This window comes from Rhinolophus ferrumequinum, chromosome 26, assembly GCF_004115265.2.
Source record: "Rhinolophus ferrumequinum isolate MPI-CBG mRhiFer1 chromosome 26, mRhiFer1_v1.p, whole genome shotgun sequence".
NCBI lineage: Eukaryota > Metazoa > Chordata > Mammalia > Chiroptera > Rhinolophidae > Rhinolophus > Rhinolophus ferrumequinum.
This window is the reverse complement of record NC_046309.1, coordinates 3,598,221-3,612,117: the sequence shown is the minus strand read 5'-3', so window position 1 is coordinate 3,612,117 and position 13,897 is coordinate 3,598,221. Positions and strand designations below refer to the sequence as shown.

The window sequence follows — 13,897 nt, the reverse complement described above, 5'->3', positions numbered from 1 at the left end:
GAAACTGCACAGGCAGTGACCAAGTGGTGCTGCCTGCTTTGGAAGGCAAGAGAGGAAGCAAAGGACTTTTGTGATGAAAATGCTGTTAAATGGGAGGAGCATGCTGAGGCTAGAAAAGTCACAGAGGATGTGGACCTTGGAGGGGCTGTCCTGGGATAGAGGGGGAAAGGGAACATTCCAGACCTGGGATGAATGAGGTAGGAGAGGGGGTGGGACAGGCCCAGTGTGCCATATTCATGGGGTCACAGGGGCTGTGCTAGACCCACCAGAGGGTGTGTGTTGGGGGAGGAGGAGGATTTGGAAGGATTGCTGAATCCAACTGCGGAGCACTCTGAAAGGCAGGCAGGGGTCTAGCTTTGGGTGGCAGCGTACTGGGGCCATCGGGGGGCAGCGCAGATGTAGATGGACGGGGTTGAGAGGAGGCTGTGGCCGGAACGTGCAGCACCCATCAGCTCTGATGCCCACCACTTTTCTTGCGAAATTCTGTCTGCTCTTGGCTCTGGTGACACTGCTGTGTCCTGTCCGTATTTTCCTGTCCATGTATCCTTTAAGTACTTCTTGTCCTGCTATCCAACTGGATATAACAAAGGCAAGAATATGCTATCAAAGGCAAATAAACATCTTCTGGTTGGCTGGTCTTCTTTAAATCCTCCACATCTAGCAAAGGCCTCTGTGTTGCTGAAATAATTTCTCAAATGCTATGCTGTATAAATGCAAAATAGTGGTTTTCCATTTCCTACTCTTTCTCCAGGGGAGGCAGGCTGGAGAAACGAATGCAGCAGCCCCCCCGCTTTACGATCCGCACCCAGTGGCTGTTTTCCTGGACGTGCGGTAGCATGTGTGTTTTATTCTCTGTTGTGCGTGGCTACGATAGGGGAATCTAAGATGACAGATGAGCAAGAGCTGGTGAGGCAGGAATGCAGCGTCAGCTGTTAGCGTCCCCAGCGACTCCGTACTCAAGCTGCCTCTGTCAGCAAAACATGCTGAGAAGGGGCGAAACAGGATGCTCAGCGTGCCCTCCCAGAGGAGCTTCACCTCCCTGGGAAGCCCCCTTGGGGTGGGCGGGCCCTGGAGAAGAACTGCTAGAAAGTGAGTGCTCCCAGACAGGGCAGGCGGCCCCAACCCTACACCTGGATTGTGTGCTTGGAGTTCCACCCAAAGAATAGGGAGTGATGCGGCTTCTGCAAGCTCCCCACCAGCAAGCCTGTTTTCCTAGGGAGGCCCCTGGGCTCCCAGGATTTGGGGGTGTGGTCTAGAGCACATCACAAAAGTGTGCACCCCTTCCTACCACCCTACCTGCCAATACTGTACTTGTTCGTCAGGCCTGGGCCTGGGCACTCCGGGAGCAGGAGAGGCCTGTCCAGCAGAGCATCTTCCTAATGAAACGCCCTTTGCATTAAGATAATAGAGAGACCATTTCTCTGCATCAAGGCCTGCCTCTGCGTGGGGAAGCTTGTCCCTGGCGAGATGCTGAACTCGCAAGGGCAGACTGTTTTCTGTAGCTTCTCTTCCTACATCAGGGGCCAGCCAGGGCCTGGCACCGAGGGCGCCGTGGATGCACTAAGTGGGCACCAGCCAAGGGCTGGAAGCGCGCCCCCATGTGGTGATGAGAGGGACTGCTGGGGGCTGCTTCCCTGGGGTCCTCTCCAGAACCTGTGCCCCACTCCCCATTAAGTCCCTCCTGTATCTATGTCCCCGAAGAGCTGGCTCCTGTGCATGGCGCAAGGGAGCTACTGCCCTGGCCTTTCTACTCCAGACCTGAGAGAAGGGGCTCTTCCGGATTCATGCAGAAATGGGAGCTCCGAAGCAGGGGTGACAGGTCCCTGCTGTCACCTAGACAAGCAGAGAGCCCGTTCCTTGCTTCTTGGCTTCTTCCCCGGCCACTCCCCACACGAATGACACTGGAGGGATCATCACGTCGCAGCCCCTAATTTCACTCACGAGGAGGGACAGGTGTGTGAGGCCCCCGGTTCCTGGCACCCCCTCCTCCCTCTGAGTGGACGCTGAGACTGTTTGTAGAACAAAAGACGATATATTCCAGTACACTTTTACGCACATGTATTTCGGCTCTATACAAGTGTCTTCCGAAAGACAATTTGCCAAAATAATGACAATTTGCGGCTCAGTGGCTTTTTGAAGAAACATCCGTTTCCTCTCAGCAGGAAAGGTTTGGCTTCCGGGGACATTGGGCGCTCAGGACTGTAGGCTGGGGACCCTGAGTTCGGAAGGTCCCGGGTGGGCCTGCTCTGCCGGGGCCTCGGGCTGAAGGGGTTGGGGCCGGGCTCCCCGGGAGTGAGCACGGTCTCCCCGCAAGGGCCGGCTCACAGAGGACCCGGGGAGAGCCTCAAATGTCCACCAACCCGAAGGAAAAGCAAAACCGCCGCTTGGCCGCCTCGTCCCCTCCCGCCACCGGGGGGCGGGCGCGCTCCCTCCGTGAGTCCCTGGGCGGGTGGGTGGCGGCGGGCTCAGGCCGGCTGCAGGGGCGCGGGGGCGGCGCAGCCCACCTTGTTGCTGAAGAGGCGGGAGAGGCTGCGCTGGGGTGCGGTGGGGCGCGGCGGCGGGAGCCCGCGCACGTCCCAGAGGCGCAGCGCGCCATCGTGCGAGGCGGTGTACAGCACCTGGCCGTGGACCTGCGGGCGCGGGGCGTGGGGCTCTCAGCTACCCCCTCCCCCTGCCCGAGCGCGGCACAGCAGCTGTCCCTGCAGTTAGGAGATCAACCACGCACAGGCCCTGCTCTGCTCGCAGCGACGCCTCTGCATGCTGGGGCATCGGCGTGAACGTCAACTACCAAGGCCGACTGATGGGGGCAGGCAGGGCGGCGGGGGGGAGACACCTCTCAGCCCAGAGGACCTCGGCTTCAGGGACGCAGTTCTGCGTGTGGTGGAGTGCTGGGGGCGTGGGGACCGGCCAGCCGTCCCTCCCTCCCTCCCTCCCTCCCTTCCTCCCTCGGCCCCCACTGCCTCCGGGGCAGGGGGTGCATCCCCGCTCGGCCATCAGGCCGCGGGGCCCAGGGGACAGCCAGCGAGAGCGCCTACCTGGATGCAGTTAATGATAAAGGCGTGGCCGCGGAACACCCTCTGCAGCGCTCCGGACTGGGCGTCGAAGGCGCGCGCGCGGGCGTCCCCGCTGCCGGTGAACACTGTGGACACACGCGCCACTGGGCGTCCCGCCCGAGAGCCCTCCACGTCTCCAGGACGCCGCAGGGCAGGGGCAGGGCGGGCCGATTCACCTGGACCCTCTCCAGGCCCCATCCGCCCGCCTTACAGGGATGTCATAAGGTTCAAGTGGGGAATAGAAGAAGCCCCTTGAAAGGAAGGAGGCGGCGCCTTCATTATCTTAACTACATTTCTGTGAGTCAGAGTGACGGCTGGGGGCCTGCTGGGCCTTTCTCGGGTTTCCAATCCGCCTGCGCTGGCCTTCCAGGTGTTTCTGTCTGCTGAGCACCATCTGGGCCCAGGTTCCCACTCAGGCATTTTGGTGGCAGCCGGGTGTTGCCGGCAGCTCTGAAGCCCCTGCCTCAGGGGTATCACCCCTCTCCCCACCATCTGAGCAGCCTCCGGAGCAAGGATCAGCCAGATCCCCGCCCCCAGCAATGAACTGGGCTCCCCAGAGTCCAGGTCCGTGGGGCCCACCAGAGTGTCCTTGCCCAACCTCTGGCCCCGAGGAGCCCGGTTTCCTACATTGTAATTTCGTAGGAGTATTCCCAACCCCCATGTGTGTCCGAATCACGGGCAGGGCTTGTTAAGAGGCAGACTGCTGGGCCCACCTGAGCTTCTGACGTAGGAGGTCTGGGGTGGGGCCTGAGAACCTGCATTTCTACCCGTTCCAGATGCTGCTGCTGCTGCTGTTGGCCAGGGACCACACTGAGAACACTGACCTGGTACACGAGCAGCTAGCCTGGTTGTCCCAGCTGAACCTGACACTAGGGCTCAGTGCAAATAGTTCACCTGGCAGGGCCTTCCCGGAAGTGGGGAGAGAAACAGGAAAAAAGGATGCCATACAGGTGTGCTGGTGAGCCGGTGACTGCTGGGGCCTTGGGAGAAGGTGCAGACCACGTCTCAGTTGTCCCACCCGGGGGCAAGGATGCTGGGCTGCTTATCCAGCAACTCCATGAGTCACTGGCCCAGGGCCTCTCGGTGTCAATTCCCAGCGCTCCTCACAGGAACATGCCCTCAGGCAGAGGACTTCAGGTGCCACAGCAAGAAGCACCTCTGAATGTGGTACCCACAGCATCTGCTACACCCACCGGCAGCCTGAGCTGGAGCATGCCACAGCAAGAACCCCCAGAGGGCTCCCTTCCCACTCCATGTCACGTGTCACCTGCCTGTTGACAGCCTTTCTGTTACAGCCACCTGTAAATGTGGCCCTGAGGGAAATTCCATTTCTGGGTCTTCAGCTCCTTGCCTGCCTTCCCCTCCCACCAACTCAGTGTAGCTGTTGAACATGCAGCGGGTGGGAAGAGGGTCAGGAATTAAGTCTAACCATCCTGCAGCCTGCTGGCAAAGACCAAGGACCAAGTTCCTTAACAGTGGGCAGCAGGTAGGGCCCCTAGGATTGCATACAGCAGCAGCTTCCATCCCAGCTGCTGCCAAGGGGAGGCGCTCTAGGCAACATTTTTTTTAAGTTAGAGGTCCCGGACTTGGGAGCGGAGCCATAATCACACTTCCGGGTTTGGATACAGGAAGAAGGGAAAAATAATGTTTCCCTGTCAAACACCTAAACCCAAGGGCATCTCAAGTTCTATTTTCAGAGATCCACATTCTGTCTTCATCTAACACCTGTGCTGCGAAGTCACTGGAAGTTTGCACTGTGGCTCTTCCCTCACCCCAGTGCTAGGAAGCCGACTTAGGCTCAGCTCTGGGCCTTCCTGCTGGTGTGTGTGTGTGAATAGTGTGTGTTGGAGGGACTGATAGCAAATCGTAACATTGGGGACCGCATTGGGAAACAGATCTTCAGGAACCTGGGAGCCCCCTCCCATGCCTGTGTGGTGTGCTTGGGGCGGTTGCTTCCCCGGAACAGGGTTTGTCTTCTGCGTGTGCCTGGAGTGTGAACGCATGGCAAGTCAGTTCGACAGAGCCAGCAAAGCCCAGATGTGTGACAATTTGAGACCCATGGGATAGACAGTTTGTTGCCTACCCGATAAGCCATTCTGTTCTTCTTTCTTTGCAAAAGAACCCTGATTAGTCTTGGGAGCAGTGTCCCCCGGTAAGAGATTTCATTCCTCAGCCTCTCTTGCAGGAAGAGGTCAAAGAGATGTATACAGAAGTCTTTGGGTGGAGCTTCCAGGAAAGATCTTGAAAGGGGCCTACTCAGCCAGGAGACTCATCCGTTTGCCCTTCCCTCTTCTTCCTGCTAGCCTGATGTATGACACGCGAGCTCCAGCAGCTCTCTTGAACCATAAGGCCCCTTAAAGATGGAGGATACGTGCTAAGGATGAAGCAAAGTGACAGGAGGGACCTGGGAGCCTCATAACTTCATGGAGCCATCCATTCTAGCCTAGACTGACAGCCCCTAAAATTCTTCCAGCTGAGAGAAAAACAAACCGCGATCCCATTCAGACCACTGTTATCTGGGAATGGCCGCTGCCTTTCAGTACTGACCATCCTGAATGGCAGCGGAGGCTCAAGGGGACCTCGAAGGAGAAGTAGAGAAGCAGAGAGGCCCTGACCAGGGAAGATTTGGAGGGGGGAGAGGCGTGACGGGGACAGGCAGTGGCAAAGCGGGTGCAGCAAGCGGGGGCGGTGTGGGGAGGGCCGGGGCCACTTACAGGTGCCCGCATGGTACTTTAGGGTGCTCACGCTGCGTCGGTGAGCCGTGAATGTGCGCACGCGCTCCCCTGTGTCCATCAGCCAGCACTTGGCCGTCCTGTCGGCGCTGCCTGAGTACACGTGCTGGTTCACGAGCTGGGGAGGGGGCGGGGAGGGAAGGTCGGCGCTGGACATTTGTATCGCTAGCCGCAGAGGGGCCACAAACACCCCCGCCTGTGGGTCCCACCCAACTGCCACTCCGGCTGGCAACATCCTGCTGCCCCTCCCTTCTCCGCAGAGTCTGGCGTCAGGCAGGCAAGCAGGCCATCTGACCGTCACTTTGCCCTGGACCAAGTCATAGACTCTGCCCTGCAGCTGCTTCCCCCCTAGGTGGGGACGGTGCCAGCCCCTCCAGGGCTGTCACAGATACAACCCCTACGGTACTCGGCACTGGAAGAGCACGGATGGCCGGTGTTCCCCAGCACAGTGATTATAACTGCAAGGTGTCAGGTAGGTGGATTACTGCTAACCCAGCATGACTCGTGTCCTCCTAAGAGGAAATGTGGATGCAGGGGGAAGGCCACGTGAGGACACAGGGCTATCGAACAGCCAAGGAGAGAGGCCACAGAGGAAACCAGCCCTGTGGACACCTTGATCTTGGACTTGCAGCCTCTAGAACTGGGGGACAACCAGTCTCTGTGTTCAAGCCACCCCGTCGGCGTAGGTGGTTACACAGCCCAAGTGACTAGTACACCGGAGCCGGGTGGTGGTCTCACCTCCAGACAGATGACGGGTCCCTGGTGCTCCCGGAACACCCGCAGCTGCTCCCCACTCAGGATGTCCCAGGCGCGGATGGTGGTGTCGGTGCTGCCAGTGAAGGCCGTGTGGCTGGGCGTGTGCAGCACAAGGCATAGCACCGCGCCAGTGTGGCCCCGCAGCGTCTGGTGGCAGCAGCCACTGGCCACCTGCCACACCTTTGCCATGCCGTCCGTGCTGCCCGTTACCAGGAGGCCCCCCGCCGCAGCCTCCTCCTCAAAGGGGGCCCCGGGGAGGTCCCAGGGTGCAGAGTAGGCTAGAGTCAGCACACAGTTGCGGTGGCCCCGGAACTCTCGGGACACCTGTCCTTTGTCCACACTCCAGGCGCGAGCTGTCCGGTCATAGGAGCCACTGAAGAGCTGGTTGTTGGCGACCAGGATCCTGGTGGCAAGAGGGGAAAGGTCAGGGCTCAGACCATGCAGGATTGCCTGGCGGGCTGTCACAGGAGACCTTTGGCTGGTGTCTTACACGCTCAATGAGCCCAGGTGACGGAAAGCACAAAATGCTCTCAGAGAAAATCGTGGGCTGGAGTATCCAAGGCCTCCTGCTTCAGGAGGGGCAGTGAAAGGCCAGGCGAGCCCCCCAGGAATATCAGGGGACCCACGCAGAGGCTCGGCTTCTGGGCTTCCACCACCCACAGAAGGAAGCCCAGACTCAAGATGTGCTTGGTCACTGCCATCTACACCTCCACACACTCCTGCATGGACAGGTACCATGACAAGAAGCTGAGTCCTCCCTGCCTGGCAGCCCGGGGCCCCAGGTCACGCTGACCTGTTCACAATGGACGTGTGTCCTCGGAACACCTGCAGGCACTGCCCGGTCAGCACATCCCACTTCCTGATGGTGCAGTCAGCGCTGCACGTAAAGGCAGCCTCATTCTCCAGCTGGCAGAAGGTCACGTAGCTTTCATGTCCTGTAGATAAGGGGACACGTGAGCCTACCAGGGCATGCCAGCTCGAGGTTTTCTTCCGGGAAGAAGGGAAGAAAGCAGGGGGCAGCGAGGGTTTCAGATAAGTCCAGAATCGACAAGCCCTTTGAAATAAGTTACATCTGGTAGTCTCAGGATCTGTGGGGTGCCGGGAACAACTCAGAGGGCAATCACCCTGCCCCCCAATCCTTTTATTCCCTCACCTTCCACTCTCTTCTTCCTCCCTGCTCTCCTTCCCTCCCCCTTCTTCATCATCATCACCTTTCAGTCTTCTTCAAACTTTTCAGTTACTTGTATTCACTCAACCATTCGACAAACCCAGTGTTACAAGGCAAGTCTGGAGGCTAAGGATGTGGTCTTCAGAGCCCAATGCCTGGGCTCCGCTTCTGCTACTGTCTGCCTGTTGGCAAGTTATTTCATCTCTCCGGAGGTGCCTCGATTTCCTTGACATGGCAAAGGACATGGCTTATTTTTGGGGGGCTGTTGCACAGACTGAATAAAAGAAGGTGTTAGCTGTTTGGGGAGAAACACTATGGTAGTCCGAATAATGGCCCCAGTGATGTCAGGTCCTAAGTCTTGGAACCTAGAAATGTTACCTTACTTGGAAAAAGATGCATTGGCAGATCTTGAGATGGAGAGATGATCCTTGATTATCAGGATGGGCCCCAAATGGAACCGCAAGTGTCCTCATCAGAAGGAGACAGAGGGAGATGTGAGGATAGAGCAGAAAGAGACTTGCGGGTGTTGGCTCTGAAGACAGTGTGATGTGGCCACAAGCCAAGGAGTGCCGGCAGCCACCAGCAGCTGGAAGAGGCGGCCGGATTCTCCCCTACAGGTTTCGGAGGGAGCGCAGCCCTGCTGACACCTCGATTTCGTCCCAGGGACACTGATTTTGGACGTCTGGTCTCCAGAACTGTGCGAGAATAAACTTCTGTTGTTCTAAGGCACCCAGGTCACAGCACTCATAGGAAACGAATCCAGATGCAGACAGAGATGATTAAGACACATTTCCTGCCTTGAAAGTGAGGAGCCCACGCAGGAAAGGTCACCAGGGAGCGTGACACTGCAGGACAGAGCGTGTCGGGTCAAGGGAGCAGAAGCCTGTGTGTTGCCACAGAGCAAGCGTCCACGTGGTGCTGGTGGGGGAAGAGCACCGGGGAGAGGAGCCGGTCCTCACCAAGCAGGAGGGGTCCCTCAAGCCAGAATTTAGGTGTTTGGCAGAGATGGAGGGTGAGGCAGAGACAGCTAGGACGGAGGGAGGGCCACCAGATCGTCCTCGGCCTCACGCACCTGGTCGTCCCTCTTATAGGTGCAGTTGTCAGATATTTTAAACAGCGCCCTCGTCATGGGACCTGTGTTTGTATCTCAGGTATTATTCAGCAGCCCCAGGAGACTTCGGGGTCCCCATCCTAGCAGGGCACCTCAGACAACAACTTTCGACAGCACATTGAAGCTGAGTCTATTTGAGGGGGATTCCGGCACCAGAGAATCAACAGAATCAAAGGAATGTGAGACCGATGAGCCATTTCACTGATAAGAACATTGATAGATTCAAATAGCCACACATTTGGGAGAAATATTTATGATATTAAGGATTTTGATTGAGTTGTAAAGTTCATTTAGCTGTCTGGGCTCAGAACTTAGAATCTCCTCGGAAGTTTCAAGCAAATTCACACTTTTTTTTTTTGACCCTGAGTTTAAGCCTAGTTACTCTTGCAAGAATTCAACTTCCTGTGTTCTAAGAAACAATTAAAAAAAAAAAAAGACTAAGAAAGAAATGTTTTCCAGTCTTTTTGGATAGCATATACCAAGCCTCTAAGCAAACAACGTTTGTGCGAATTAAATAAACACTCGAAGAAGTTGCAGATTATGTTTCCCTTAAAACACACGTCAGTTTAAAAGTTGAGGGCTAACTGTGTTTGGCAAAACACAGCCCAGCTTTTTGCCAACCCCAAAGAGTTTATAAAATATGTTAAGATTGTCAACAAGCTTTGCCTGAGAGCATTTCTGCCAGCGGGAGGGCTGGGCACTGTAAGAAGGAGCCTCAGGCTGCCTCCAGCTGCTGGCAGGCATCCAGGGTGTCCAGAGGGTGGGCGGGGGCTCCCATCCTGCAGTCCTCCACAAACACCGCCGGGTGGTAGGGCGCTAGCCCAGGCCCCCCGGACAGGCTACTTCAGGGCAGCACCCCCATTCAGGCTGCATCCTCCCATCTCAACATCACCTCGACAGCAGGAAGGCACCGTGCCAAGTGTAAGTGAGAACTCGGCCAGGAAAAACGCTGAGAAATGCTAGTACACCAGGACACCGCTACAAAAGGAAACTGAAGCTATTAAACCATGGATGCTGAAGACCAGGAGATGTGGGACCCCTTTTATGACACACGGAAGTGAAAAAAGAAAAAGAAGAAAAAGAATATGTACATTGATTGTGAGTCAATAAAAATATAACAACCACATAAACAAAGACTTAAGAAGTGATAATGAAGTTTTTCTATGAAAAAGAACCTCATCTCTGAAGCTGGGCCAGGCTGACCCTCCGAGGGTGGGGGGGCTGGCCCTGAGCTGGCTGAGGCGCCCTTAGGGGATCAAGGCTCCCAAATGGACCAGCCCCTTCCTCTGTGTGCCAAGCACCTACCCGGCATCTGACAACACAAGCCAAGTGAGTCTTGGCTCAGAGCCCCATCAACAGAGGGGCGCTGGGGACGGCAGAGTGGGTCCCTGACCGTTATCCACAGACCAGAGACAGGGCTTCACTGCCCCAAGGGTTTCGGGGTCACTGAGGGAACAAGTCCTCTCCCAACCAGGGGGATGGATGAGGGAGGGCATGAGGGAGGGCTGGTGTGGGGGAGGGAGGGCTCATTATGTCTCCAGGGACCACAGCGCCTTGGCCTCGAGCTGTTGGAATTGTGCAGAATAAGCAAAAAAGCCAAACTAAAAATATTTTCGAAGGGATGAAGAGTGCAGATAAGATGCAGTTATTGTGTTCAAAGAACATGCTGAGCCTCCCGGGCTCCTGCCAAGGCCCTCCCTGCCTGCCTGCCCACACACCCTTGGTCTTGCTGCAAGTTCAAAGTCAAAGTGTCCCTCCACATAAAGAAGTGTCTCAGTGCTAGGGATCCAGCCTCTGCAGTGACAGGTGGGCTGGAGCGGCCGCGTCAAGCTGGAACCACCTTCGACTCAGCATGAAAAGTTGTGCCTTTCCCTCTGTTGTCCCTGGCAAGGCTTCTGTCTGTCCCTCCAGACACCCCTCCTCTTCTCCAGCCCACTCTCTGCAGCTCCCCTCATCCCCTGTAAGGTCACCACTGCCACCACCCCCGCCGGTAGGGTTCAGACAGCTGGAAGCCCCAGCCAGAGACTTGATACATGAAATATATCCACCTCCAATGAGTAAGAACGCGAATATAAACCGATATGTATTTGTAAAACTTTCACAGTACTCCTGCTATTTCATCCAGTGTCCAAATATGTTAAATTGCAGATGAAATGAGACAGCAGAGAGCAGGGCAGGGGGTGGGGTAGGGGTTCAAACTTCAACTCTACCCCCCACTGTCTGTGACCCTGGCAAGTTACTTAACTCTGTGCCTCAGTTACCCAGTAGTGTGAGCAGGGCACACGGCCGTGCTCAGTACCGCCGGCACTTAACAAGCCCTGGTTGCTACCCTAATGTTCTCAAGAGACGTGTGCAGCCAAAGGTGACCCGGCCAGTGAGAGACCAGGCAAGGCGCTGCTGAGCTGCAGGGGTACGGGTGCGATTTCTGTTGGCAAAACTGTTGTAATGGAAATGATTTCACGCAGCGGTTTAACAAGTGATCTTCGCTCCCCGCAGAGGGCGCCCCTCAGCCCACTGACCCGGATCTCAGCCTGCTCTGCGCCCCCACCCCACCCCACCTAGCACCCCCAGCCCGTGTGCGCCGGATTGGTTGGATGCTGGATCCAGGCGGGCGCCCTTCCGCGAGTACCGTGGGCTGGGTGGGGGCTGGACTTTGGGTATGGGGTCTGCGGACGGAAGAAGCGAGGTCTGAGGCAGGCAGGAGAGTAGGCGGAGAAGAGAGCCAGAGCCGCGGAGGGCACGGCGCGGCAGGTCTACCTTGGAGGAGGGCGCAGCACTGGCCGTCCGCGGTGCTCCAGAGCCGGGCCGTGCCGTCCTCGCTGCCCGTCAGCAGGCGCTGCCCGTCCGGGCTCAGACTGAGCCAGTTGATGCCCCCGCGGTGCTCGGCGCAGACCCTCAGGGCCGACCCGCCGCCCCCCATTCTGCCGGCCCCCGCGGTAGGTGAGGAAAAGGCTGCGCCCGCTAAGGAGGAGCACCCCAGCATCCGCAGTCCCTGGGGCTGCGTCCGGCGGCCATCGCAGGGGGCCGGGGCACCAGGCTCCTGCAGGGACACGGGGCGTGGTGGGGTGAGATGGGGGACCCTGGCTCCCACGCCGCCCACAAGGCCTCCCAGACCGCTGATCCAGAGGGAGCGGCCCAATTGGGATCCCCTCTCTTCTGATGGGGCAGTCCCAGCCCCACCGGTGCAGAGGGCCTCCCTTCCCCATGCCCCTCAGGAGACCCGCACCCCACCTGAGCAGGCCCCTCCCTCTGGGGCCCAGGCGAGCCAGGCAGAGACGTCTCGGGGAGCGCTGGGAATCCCGTATCTCTTTGCGGGGCGCCGATGGTGGGGGAAACCCGGAAAGTCGAGCGCCCAGCGCCCCGCGCGCCCTCCCAGGCCAGCGACACGCGCTTGGGGCGGTCGAATGCCGAACAATACAGTCCAGCCTGGCTCCTCCTCAGAGACCACCCCTCAACCTGTCCCCTCCCACTCCTCGGGCCTGCGCTCCAGCCCCTACCCCGCGCTCCGCTCCGCAGCTCCCGGGTCCCGCGGGCCGACTTTGGCCCCGGCCTCAGCACCGGGGGCACCGGCTGTACGTGCGACCCTCCCAGCTGCCGGCTGAGGCTCTGGGCTCCCGCCCTCTGCCAAGCCTGCCGAGATCAAAGGCCGGGACACGAGAGGAGGTGGACGGAGGGTCCGGGTAGGGGAGACGCGCACACACCCAGGAACTCGCTGAGCCGGCAGCTGCGCCCCTCCATCGGGCTAGTCGGCTCCTATCAGGCTCCCAGCTTTAAGAATGCTCGGCAGCCTGGGGGGCGCTCCCCTTGTTGGAAAGAGCCCTAGTCTACCCTTGCTGGGAAATCACGACGCACCGCCCCCCAATTCTAAAGAAGACCGCCGGGGAGGGTGTGGGGGGGCTAGAGGCGGGGGCAGAATGCAAGCCCAGGCTGAGAGGGCTGTGGGGCTTCCGGGAGAGGGCTGGGTCACCCCCTTGAGCAGCCCGCCAGTCCAAGACGCCATCTCCAGCGGGTAGTGTGCTGGGGGCGTGGAGCCCCGCCCACCACGCCTATACCTTTCAGCCCCCCACCCCCCCACCCCCCATGCCTGGGACTGTCCACCGAGGTCTCTACAGGAACCCCCAACCGGGAGCTTGTCTAGTGGCTCCCATTAGGGCAGTTCTTGAGACGCTGCGGGGGAGGGGGCGTTGGAGGGGCGGGTGACCTCCAACTCGGATCCTCCAGGTCCTAAAGGCAACAGGATTTCCCTCTAGGGCTGTTTCGAGAAGCTAGTGGGGCAAACCTCCATGGGATTTATGATTGGGGGGGGCGGGGCAGGGGAGTAGAGTGGCTTTGGAAAGCCAGACCTCATTACAAGGCCGGACCTTCTCCCAGTGGTTGACCCTGCCCAGACTTCAAAGAAAACCCCATAGTGGGGTCCCACAGGGCGTTTGGACATTTATTTTCCAAGTGGCCTAACGTGAGAAACCCAAACTCGTGAATCAGTTTGCAGCTCAGCTTGAGGAGCAGGACCTTACTTTGTAGGCAGTGAGCATCACGGAAGGGTTGGGTGGGGTACAGTGGGATTTGGACTCACCGGAAGACACTGGTGGAGGTGGGTGGAAAGGAGGCAGGAGGGAGCTACAGTGATCCAGCAGGAGAGGGGAAGGCAGAAAGTGGTGCTATATTCCGGAGGCGGACTTCAGAAACTGGATGTGTGCAGGGCGGAAGGGAGGACCCTAAGCAATGTCCACGGTGCTGTATTTGAACACCTACAAGCACAGGACAGATTGTACCATTCACAAAAGGAGGCTGCAAGAAGCTTCAGTGTTATTACGACTGTTATTCATGTTTGGAGGACAATTATCAGAGACTTAAAATTATTGTTGGGAGAATAGTACATGGCCATATACCCTTAGGTCCCTGTATAAACACGTGTCCCATGTCGTTAATGTTGCCAGGGTCCAGGGAGGGATGGAACCAGCATTGGACACCAGAGAGAGTCCCCTAGTCCCTGAGTGAGGGTCCAGAGTCAGGATGAGGTGGAGTCCTGGGCCCAAGTCGGCCATACTCCCCACATCCCCTCACTATCAAGATGACA

General features: G+C 58.0%; 1 protein-coding gene across 4 annotated transcripts; it reads right to left on the bottom strand.

The window, feature by feature from the left end:
- Nucleotides 1-2,057: 2,057 nt before the first annotated feature.
- WDR86 (WD repeat domain 86) lies at nt 2,058-12,802 on the bottom strand. 4 transcript variants are annotated; one of them, XM_033099225.1, is made up of 7 exons: nt 12,052-12,246; nt 11,578-11,860; nt 7,335-7,476; nt 6,524-6,944; nt 5,768-5,903; nt 3,036-3,139; nt 2,058-2,630 (listed from the first exon to the last, which is right to left on the bottom strand). In XM_033099225.1, exons 2-7 carry the CDS (start codon nt 11,801-11,803, stop codon nt 2,466-2,468), a joined length of 1,194 nt encoding a protein of 397 aa, XP_032955116.1. In that variant the 5' UTR covers nt 11,804-11,860; nt 12,052-12,246; the 3' UTR covers nt 2,058-2,465. The 4 variants fall into 4 exon arrangements, 1 of the variants encoding a protein (XP_032955116.1); XR_004422206.1 differs by having other exon boundaries at nt 2,589-2,630; nt 3,036-3,304; XR_004422205.1 differs by lacking the exon at nt 12,052-12,246 and adding an exon at nt 12,318-12,802 and having other exon boundaries at nt 2,589-2,630; nt 3,036-5,903.
- Nucleotides 12,803-13,897: the final 1,095 nt, after the last annotated feature.

Coding starts and splice junctions, on each gene's coding strand:
- WDR86 (XM_033099225.1), bottom strand. CDS start 11,803: ATGCTGGGGTGCTCCTCCTTAGCGGGCGCAGCCTTTTCCTCACCTACC. Junction 6,945..7,334: donor CACACGTCCATTGTGAACAG/GTCAGCGTGACC, acceptor TCTTGCCACCAG/GATCCTGGTCGCCAACAACC. Junction 2,631..3,035: donor TTATCATTAACTGCATCCAG/GTAGGCGCTCTC, acceptor CCGCGCCCGCAG/GTCCACGGCCAGGTGCTGTA.